The sequence below is a fragment of the Eurypyga helias genome, unplaced genomic scaffold (genome assembly GCF_000690775.1).
Source record: "Eurypyga helias isolate BGI_N326 unplaced genomic scaffold, ASM69077v1 scaffold27383, whole genome shotgun sequence".
NCBI classification, from domain to species: Eukaryota; Metazoa; Chordata; class Aves; order Eurypygiformes; family Eurypygidae; genus Eurypyga; species Eurypyga helias.
In genome coordinates, this window is record NW_010241035.1 from 564 (window position 1) to 10126 (window position 9563).

The 9563-nt window shown below is 61.0% G+C and overlaps 1 protein-coding gene across 1 annotated transcript in view; it reads right to left on the reverse strand.

Moving 5' to 3' along the window:
* The window catches only part of MMS19 (MMS19 nucleotide excision repair homolog (S. cerevisiae)), a gene marked incomplete at its 3' end in the record, with an annotated part of 9590 nt that extends 525 nt beyond the window's left edge, over positions 1-9065 (reverse strand). The window contains exons 1-21 of the mRNA XM_010148630.1: positions 9025-9065; positions 8180-8280; positions 6555-6640; positions 6115-6189; positions 5468-5537; positions 5143-5271; positions 4831-4892; positions 4474-4560; positions 4298-4372; positions 3964-4041; positions 3534-3672; positions 3011-3165; positions 2735-2813; positions 2357-2482; positions 1984-2065; positions 1535-1624; positions 1099-1256; positions 708-863; positions 446-545; positions 179-281; positions 4-73 (exon numbers count right to left, since the gene is read on the reverse strand). Coding sequence (XP_010146932.1) covers positions 4-73; positions 179-281; positions 446-545; positions 708-863; positions 1099-1256; positions 1535-1624; positions 1984-2065; positions 2357-2482; positions 2735-2813; positions 3011-3165; positions 3534-3672; positions 3964-4041; positions 4298-4372; positions 4474-4560; positions 4831-4892; positions 5143-5271; positions 5468-5537; positions 6115-6186 — 1831 coding nt within the window. The remainder of the gene's footprint in view (positions 1-3; positions 74-178; positions 282-445; positions 546-707; positions 864-1098; positions 1257-1534; positions 1625-1983; positions 2066-2356; positions 2483-2734; positions 2814-3010; positions 3166-3533; positions 3673-3963; positions 4042-4297; positions 4373-4473; positions 4561-4830; positions 4893-5142; positions 5272-5467; positions 5538-6114; positions 6190-6554; positions 6641-8179; positions 8281-9024) is intronic.
* Positions 9066-9563: the final 498 nt, after the last annotated feature.

Here is a 9563-nt window from a genome sequence, read left to right on the forward strand (position 1 = left end):
TACGGGGCAAGGAGCAGACGAAGGCCATGAGGAGGGCGACCAGGCGTCGCTGAGCCTCCAAGCACTCCCCATCCTGCAGGAGAAGAACGGCAACCCTGTCATCGTAGTCCTCGCTGCCAGCCTGTGCCGACATCCCCATTCCCTGTTCCAGAACCCCAGCCCCAAGCACCCAACACACCTCGAAGGGCTGGAAGGAGCAGGGAAAACTGTTCTGGGGCAGGAAGGAGACCTCGCCGTCCAGGAAGAGAGGCACCACATGAGACACGCTCTGGGCAGCCAGCCTAGGAGAAAGGAGACACCGTAATGTGCTGCTCTGGGAGGGTCACCAGAGAGCTCCCGGGAATGTCCCAGGGGACGCAGGGTCCCCTGGAACGGGCAGCAGCCGGGGGGAGGGGATGCAGCCAGCCCCCTCCCCAGTGCACCAGCCCAGCCCAGCATCACTCACTCAGGGCTCAGGTGAGTGGTGGCAGCACTGATGATGGGGACCATGGCAGCCAGCACCTCTTCCTGCAGCAACGCCCTGCCTGGCAGCGGGTGGGTGCTCTCTGCAGGGAGCGGGAGGAAGGGGACACGCTGGAGCCCGCAGGCGCAGCACCCTGACCCACACAAGCGGTGAGGCAGCGGGGTCCACAGCTGCTGGAGGACAGCAGGAGCAGGGAGCCCAGGAATCCCCTGGCTCTCCCCGCTCCGCTCCAGCCCGCACCTACCTTGCATGGCAGCGTGCACAGCCGTGGCCAGCAGGCAGGGCACCACTGTCTGGTGGTAGTACCAGCAGCTCTCGGCATCCTGCTGGCACTGCAGGGCCACATGCTGCAGGCTCCGGCAGACAGAGACCACGTCTTGGGCACTCCTGGCCTCGTCCCCTGCTGGACACAGTCACCCTCACGTCAAAGAGCCACAGCACCCGCCCCTCTGAGCTGCGCCAGGATCCCAGGGCAGTGCAGCCCTCCCTCCTCCCGCTCCAGCAGTGGAATTCACAGCCCAGCCCTGGGCTCCTCGCCCCACTGCTCTTCCCGCTCTCTCCCAGCCATCCCTGGGCACTGAGGCAGGTCCTGCCTGGGCGCACTCAGCGGAACTGCCTGTCGCAGGCTGCGTTACCTTTCTGCACCTTCCGGAGATGCTGCAGCAACACGGGCACTGTCTCCTTCACGATGCTGGCGTGGGTGGACACGGCTGCCAGGGCCTGCAGGCAGCGCTGCTGCAGGGAGCAGTGGTCCTGGGAGCTCTCCTCTTCCCTTTCTGAAGAGGAGACACACCTCAGGGGGGTGCTGGGGTGAGCCCTCACCCCAAGGCACTGTGCCTGCTCCCCAAAAGGTGATACTGGCCACACAGGCTGGTTGCCAGCCCCAGGCACGGTCTTCCCCGTGCCAGCATCACAGTGCCTGTGCTGGGAATCCCCCAAAAAGGAGAGACACCGATCTACATCATATGGCACAGCCCTGCTGCCTGGTAGGGTCCAAACGAAGATGGGACAGGCTTCACCCCAAAACCAGACGTTGCTCCCTTCCCAGGACCACCAGCCCTACCTGACTGCAGTTCCTCCTCAACCCTGGGTACCATGCGTCCAGAGAAAACCTTCGGATAGATGGGGGCCAGGGACCCAGCTGCCTCCATCGCTGCTTCGCTGCCAGGGGGAAAGACAGCAGGAAGGGTGATGTGAGCACTGCAAACTCTGGGCTGCTTGTGCTCCTGCTCCGAAGATCTGGGCCAGAAAGCACCTCCAGAAACCCATTCCTCAGCAATCTGCCTTTTTCACCCTACTGGCAGGCAGAGCAGAGCCCCCGACTTTGACAGGCCCAGACTTTCTAATCTCCAGCCCAGAAACTGGCTGGTATACCCCTCTGCTCTTACACCCACCTGGTCTCTTAGTTCAGACAGCTCCTGTGCCTTCCCCCACACTACAGCCCCGCTCTGCAGTGACGCCAGGCTTTGTTCCTTCCCCCAGAGCGTGGGTGACTGCAGTGGCGCCAGCCTGCCCCTCACCTGCTTTGGGAATCCTCCTCATGCAGCGCGAGACGGATGAGGTGATCCACAACCAGTTCCAGGTCGGTGGGAGACAGGAAGCCTGCAATATGAGCCGTGGAGGATTTGGCCAAAGATGCCAGTGTTCTGGCCAGCATCCCTCCCCCTCGTCCAGGCTGGCAGCAACGCAGCAGCATGCCAAACACCAGAGACACAAGGTGTCCAGAACAAACAGGCAAGAGAGAGACCAAATGTCCCTGGAGCTCATGGACTGGGTAGGAAGCACTGCCACTGCTCCTACAGACAGCACAGGCAAGGGCAGCCACGTGGCACTGTGTCTCCCAGAACTGGGTGACACCTCCCTCTGCCCCCCCAAGGGAAACGAGGCACCAACCTTGCAGAGAGCCCAGGACAGTCAGTGCCCTGATCCCGACCAGCTGCAGCTGCACGCTGGGATCCGTCAGTGCCGAGAACACCACAGAGCAAACCGGGGCTCGGAGTGACAGCAGAGTGCTCTCATCTGGAGAGAGAAGCCTGGAGTCACTACCTGCATCCAACTGTCACCGCGCTGCCGCAGCACCCGACAGACGCTCTCTGGGGCCCTGCCGATGGACACACGGACCACGAAGGGTCCCTTGGACGTGGCGGGGGGCTGCACATGCAGCCACCCAGGCCAGTGAGCTTTCCTTCTCTGTCAGCACATGGGAAGGTGAGGCCAGAGCCAGCAGCCCCCTGGGACACAGGTGCCTCCAGAGCGACCAGCCAGTCTCACCTTCTTCCACATGTCCCCACTTCTGCTGTAACTCCAGGAAGCCCAGCAGCATTTCCAGGATTGTCCTCCTCTGGCTGCTCTGCAGGGACACGAAGGCATAACCCAGACCACCGTCACCGCTGGGACATGACTACGCCTCGGCCCAGCGCTGCAAGGCCAGAGGGTGCTCGCAGGGTCCCCACACAAGGTTGGGGGGCATCCACCATGGCACCCTGCTCCCACCCAGCCCTGCAGAGCCCTGCTGCCCACTACCACAGAGCCCGGCATGCCCCTCACCTGCGGGTGCTTGGTGTACTGCTCCAGCAGCAGTGGCAGGACGCTGCAGGTGACACGGTGGTAGGCACGCAGAGACGCGCTCGCCGCTGCCTGCAGGAGTTTGGCACTTGGCCACACCAGCTTCATGTCAGGCTCGCACAGATGGTGCCTGCAATCTGAGATAGGCTGGGCGTCAGCTGCGCTGGCAGAGCTCCTCTGCCTCGCGTGCAGGGATGCAGCCAATAGCTGGGCTGGGACGTGCTGCTGGGGCGCAGCTCTGAGCTGCCACGCAGCCTCCCTAACGAGCCGCTCCCCCCAGCTCCAAGTGTTGGACGCCTCATCCCAGCAGAGAGGAAAGCAACTTGATCCAATCGGTATTGTGCCCCCCTCTCCTCCCTTCCTGCAGCCAATTCCCTTGGAGAAGCCAACAGTGGCTGCGAGAGCTAGAGGGAGAAGAAAGAGGCTCGAAGAGAAGAGGAGGGCAGATGTGTAGCCAGGAGGATGCGTGCGGGCTCAGGCCAGGGTAGGTCTCCCTGCTAACTACCTTGCAGGATGCTGCTGAGAAAGGAATCCAGCAGGTCCTCAGTATCAGAGCTGAGCACGGAGCGGGAGAGGCAGGCAGAGAGGGCGTGCAGCGCGGCCAGGCACTCCGCCTCAACCTTCTCGCTTGCCGTCTGGAACACCTGCAGGAGAGGCCGCAGGATGAGCCAAGCTCTGCGCTGACCCAGCCATGGGCTTTGCCCTCCCAACACAGGCTGAAGGGCTCGGGCTCCCATCTCGCTTCCCACAGGATTCCAACATCCAAGCCCCGGGGGCACGCTGATAGGGCTGGCCTGTCCCCCCACCTACCGGCTGGGGCTGTCCCTGGTGTGGGCTGTGGGGAGATATGGGGCCTGCCTGCTCTGGCTGTGAACTCCTGCTCTGCAGGAGCCCAGGCGAGGTGGAGCATTTGTAAGGGGCCCTGTGGTACTCACCTCCCTGCGCAGGGATGACCAGAGGCTGGGGAGGAATTCCTGCAGCTCCTTCTGCCCGTAGACGGCACAGCAGGCAGTCTGCAAGAGGGAGCCAGAGGAAAGCATCAGAGAGAGGCCAGTACCAGGAGGACACACAGCAGGGACGCTGCCCATCCTGGCAGGCTCATGCTGAACTGCATGAACCACTCAAGGGAGAGACAAAGAGGAGAGAGTCATGCAGGACAAACTGGGACCCTGGAAATTGTGTCTTTGCAAGGGACAGCCTCTGGCTGGCAGGAAGAAGAGCTCAGAGGCAGAAAGCTGTGGGCTGAGGGACTAGGGGATCCCTCCTTACCAGAGTCTGCAGGGAATCAAGCTTGGCACTTTGCAGGTCTGAGTCCATCTTCTCGATGAGCAGAGGGAGCAGGAACTGTAGAGAGAAGCCGAGACTCAGCCCACCTTTGCACCCCAGTCCATGGCCCTGCAGGGCCGCAAGCTCAACCTCTGCCAAGAGCGCAGAGCAGGGCATACCTCAGCAAATTGGGGCGTGGAGGCCAGTACAGCCCGGAGGCTCAGAATCAGGTCTTCTCTCTGGATGCCGTGAGGGTCATTGGGGGGCTAGAATACAAGCACAGAGAGCAGGTCAGGAAACCTCCCACCCCAGCTATCAGCCGAGGCTGCATCACCTCATCTCCAGGAAAGCAGCAGCAATGCCAGTCCCTGCAGGCCGTTTGGCACCGGCCTGTCAGCCTGGGTACCCCAGCTCGTAGCACAGCGCTGCCCAGCCCAGACTCTTGCCCACCCTCTCCTCCCACTCCCTGGAGGGCACATGACCCCCTGAGCAAACAGCAGAAGGAACAGACTGTGGCAGGGGGCAAACTCACTCACTGGAGTAAAATCAATGGGGAAGTAGCAGGACGTCACTTCAAACAGCTCCTCCACAAAAGGACCTGCAGAGAGAGGGGAGAGGGAGTGAGCAGAGGCGCTGGGCAAAAGACGCACAGCAGCCATGCCCAGCACCTATGACAGGCTGGCTCTGCAGCTTCTACAGCATGTCAGGGGCAACCAAGGATGCCAGGGACAACCAAAGCACTTCAGGGACATCCTCAGCCCTGTTCAGGCCCAAGGGCCATCCCTCCAACAGCTCTGAGAAAAGCGACAGGTCCCCCGACCAGCTCCACATGGCCGGCACGGGCTCACCTAGGGCGTAGTTCTTGGTAATGATATCGTGCACGATCTGGAAGGCCAACAGCAGGTTGCGGGGATCCTTCTCCCCATCCATCACCTGGATAAAGCCGAAGGTGAAGTCGGCACCCAGGCCCTTCAGCTCTGCAGAAAGAAGGACTGTGAGCAGCTGCAGGACACCAGACCTCACCAACATGGCATGAAACCAGCCCGGCTTCCCCAGCCCCACAGCCATTCCAGCTCTCCCCAGGCAGAGCCACAGAGCCCTCGGAGAAGGCAAAAGCGAAACGTTTTCCCAGCCTGGACAACCCCAAAGTGGTTCTGGCATCTGCCCCCTCACCTTCCTCCCTGGTGGCCATGAAGTTGGTGATGATGCTGTAGACTGTGTGGCGGTCCAGCTGCAGCAGGGACTGGAGGGAGAAGCAGAACCATCAAAACAAGCCTCAGCACATGGCTGCGCTGCTACCCACCACCCAAGGGCAGCATGTATCCTTGAGAAGGGGGCAGGATGCCCATGAGCGCAGCAGCTGCTGCGTCCTGGCACGCAGATCCCATTGACCACAGGCAAAGCGCACAGATGCCTACATGACAGCACCTGAACATGACCATGTCCATCACTGCTTGAATCACGGTCACGCCAGGGCCACACACGCTGCCCAAGGCTCTGCCAGCATAAACAATCTTAAATTGGAGGAGAATACAGGGGCTGGGGGCACTTAAATGCAGCCTGGAGCATTTAAGAGAACAGAGAACAGAGCAAAGGAAATAACTCCCCCAGGGCTGAGAGATGAGAGGACGAGGGCCAAAGAGCTGTTTGCCTCTCGCTCTGCAGCGAGATGTGCCGTTTCTAAGCTTGGCGGTACTGCGCCGCTGCTGAAGGCCGTGCTACGCTGCACTGCTACCGAATGCACTCAGTCCTCGGGGCAGGCAGGCCGTCCCCAGACGGCTGGAGAGCGGGACCAGGAGGATGGGAATCACGTTGCTCACCTGCACGTGGACCTCCTGGAAGATAGCTTTGAGCACAGACACCGCTAGGCCCGGGGACAGCACCTCACACATGCTCTGGGACAAGAAAAGAGAAAAGCAAGAAGAGAAAACAGTGATGGCAGACATAAAGCAGAGCTCCTGCTGCTGTACCTGCAGGGTCCCCTCCTCTCCTGGGTAGAGCTCAGGATAGGACAGGACACCTATCACCTACGGGGAATCCCTGCCCCAACACCAGCACGGGGCAGGAAATCAAGGCAGCCTCCCCTCTCCCACCCCTCTGCAAAGGGGACAGGAGCACCGAGGAGACAGGGCAATGCCTGGGCAGGAGCTGACAGCCCAGCCGAGCCCTGCTCGACGTGCTGCTCTGGCCTGCGCCCAGGCGCTGCGCCTCACCGGCTCCACTCGGGAGCACATCGCGGCTCTGTGGGGCGGGAGCTCACCAGCGCTCGGAGTCCCTGGAGCACCGAGGGGATCACGAGGTGATGATCTTGCAGCCGATTCTCATAGAACAGGACCAGATGCAGCACTGTCAGAAACAGACACCAACGTGAGTTAGTCCCGGGAGACGCAGCTCGTGGGCACCGGTCCCAGCTCTGCCAAAAGCAGCTGCCAGACGAATGGCAAGCGTACCTTGCACTGGTGAAAGGGACTAACTGCCACTGTTGGGTGCACCCACCTGGCTCCAACACCTTCGCCCTCCCCCAGCAGCCCAGGTCTGACCGCAGCGTGGCAGCACCCACCTCCAGGCGCTGCTGAGGTGCTGGAACTACCCCAGAGGTGTTTGCCCTGGCCTGTCCAGACACGTGGGTGCAGACACCCACTCAGCCACAACTGGAGGATGTCGTGGGGTGGGGCGCAGTGCTGGAGCAGGAGCTACGGCTTTCCTGTGCTGGCTCCACAACACGTTCCCGGCACCTGAGTCACGGCCACGGGCGCCAGCACACCCCGGCCCTGGGGAGTGGCAGCAGGAAGCAGACTGGAAGAGCCGGCTAGCAGCATCCTGTGCCCACAGCTGCTGCAGAAACTCACCCCCCCAGGAAGCGGCCTGACGCAGCACTTGAGAAATGAACTGTGCGAGGAGGGACACGAAGGGAGACAAGGGAGATGGAGCCAGCCGGGGGTGTCACAGCAGCTGCCTGTGCCCTCCCAGAAGCTGGCTCTGCCCACGCTCCTCCAGAGCTCCTGGTGACTTGGCTGTAACCCAGCTCGCTCCCCTCACCCAGCTGCCCTGGCTCTGCCAGGCCTTCCCACGACCCTCCCCATCCCCAGCTGTCCCTCCAGAACACCCCAGTCATCACACGCGACTCCAGCTGCACCCATAGATAGTCTGTCCATACTCTGCACAGCTGCTCTTGGCCCTGCTTGGCACCAGTATGAAACTTAGAGAGAGCCTTAGAGAGGACTAAGCACCTTTTGCTTCCATCCTTCCCTCCTCCCACCTCACCTACTCGCTGACCCCTGCCCTGCCAGCCTGCTGGCACAGGTTCAGCTACCCAGCAGCAAGGCTCTCTGTCCAGGTCAGAGACTGGCAGCACCTTCTGGCTTCCCCTGCTGCCAGCCAGTTGTTATGGGGCATTTAACACAGCCAAACCTCCTCCTTGCCACCCTGAATTGGGCATCTTCCCCTTCCCACTCCTGTTCTCCACTCCACTCTCATCCTTACGCTGATCTCCCCCCTCCCCAGGCTTCCCCTATAGTCAACCTGGGCATGACTCCCCGAGCTGAGTCAGCACCCAGGGATTTTGACATACAGATGTGTCTCCAAGGCGTCCCACGTGGCGCTGAGCACACCTGGGTGTGCAACACCCACACACTGCCGGGGGCACCAGCTTCAGCAACAGGGCTTCAGCACGTTCCGGGAGCGACTCGAACTGCGGGGTGACGTTGCCACAAAGGCTGCAGCGTGCAGCCCTGTGCCCTCCCCGGACTTTGACTCCAGAGACACATACAAGGTTGTCACGGTGCTAAATCGATCCCTTTGCCAACTGCGGGACAGATACTGAAGTGGCAGAGGCTTTGCCCGCAACCTGCCGGCAGCCACTCAAGGGCCCAGAGCAGCCCTTACCTTCCTTCTCCTGGAGCAGGGAGTAACACTGGAGCAGGACTTGTGAGAGCAGCTGGATGCCTCGCCCCCGCGTCCGAGGATCTGTGTTCTCCAGGCAAGACCTAGCCCAAGTGGGGAGAAAGCCCAACAGGCCTGTTGTGAGCAGGAACACTCAAGCAGGAAGCACATCCTGAGCAGACACGCGATAAAAACAAAGAGATGCCGCTCCTCAGGCAGGGTGAGAGCAGACTCCCCTTCCCCTGACTGCCGCGTGCACCCAGCCCCAGAGCCATGCAGCAATAAACTGAGTTCTCAAGTCAGAAATTGCTCTGGCACCATGCTCTGCACCTGAAACTCAGGCTCCCGAGATCACAAGGGCCAAGAAAGGGCAAAGCCTTTTCCAACAAGGCAAACCCAGCCACCAGTTTGGGAGAAACAAAACTCCCCACGTCCCAGGCCATGACAGCTCGGAGACAGAAGCAAAAGTCAAGTGCCGGCCAACTCGTAACACGGCGAAGTGCAGCAGTGTGCTCAGGCTGCTGGGGACAGACACGACTGAGAAGTGCCCTGCAGCTTGCTGCCTGCCACGACACCTCTTCTCAGTCCCGGGAGAGCATCTAGAGCTGCTCCAGCCTTGTTCTTTCCCAAACACCTCCCAAGTCCTGGGAGGGCAAAGCCCGGCTCAGGCCCCATATTGTGAGCAGACAGATCCTTGCAGGCCTGTGTGCTGCCGTGTGCCTACCAGCACTGAAGCTGCCCGCCCTGGACCAGCACACACACACTTCTCCTTCTCACTGTCCCTCCTCAGGGGAATCTCCCCCGCCAGGCCCTTATGCAATGCGTAACACGTATAAGGCTTTTCTTACCCCAGGGCTTCCACAAGCTGCAGCACGCTCCAGCTTCCATCTTTCACTCCTGGAGAAAGGAGGTAAAGAGAGTGAACCAAAGGGATCCCAGACCATCGTTCAGGCACGCTGCTGGAGAGAGATGCTGGGAAGGGCCCCGGCACCACAGTGGGAAAGGCTGGCCGTGTGCTGGCACCCCCCCAGGCACTGAAGGAGCCACGTGCACCCAGTTGGAGGAGCTGCCTCCTGCCCTGCCTACAAACATGCCTGGGACCCAGAGATGCCCCAACTAGATCAGAGCTCAGAGCAGGCAGCGAGGTGTGAACTTGCCTGCACTTTGCCTTTACCCTCTCCCTGTAGCCTGGCTGCACCCGTGACCAACACGTAGTTCCAGAGAGAAGCAGCCTTGCTGTGCTCCGCTTCACTGAGACACCACAGAATGTTTCTCTAACATGAGAAGGTCAGGAGGAGACAAAGGGCAGCTCCCCAGGCGCTTCCTGATGGAGAGCTGGCTGAGCAAACAGCCCAGACACCAGTGATCACCTAGCTTCCCACCCTGG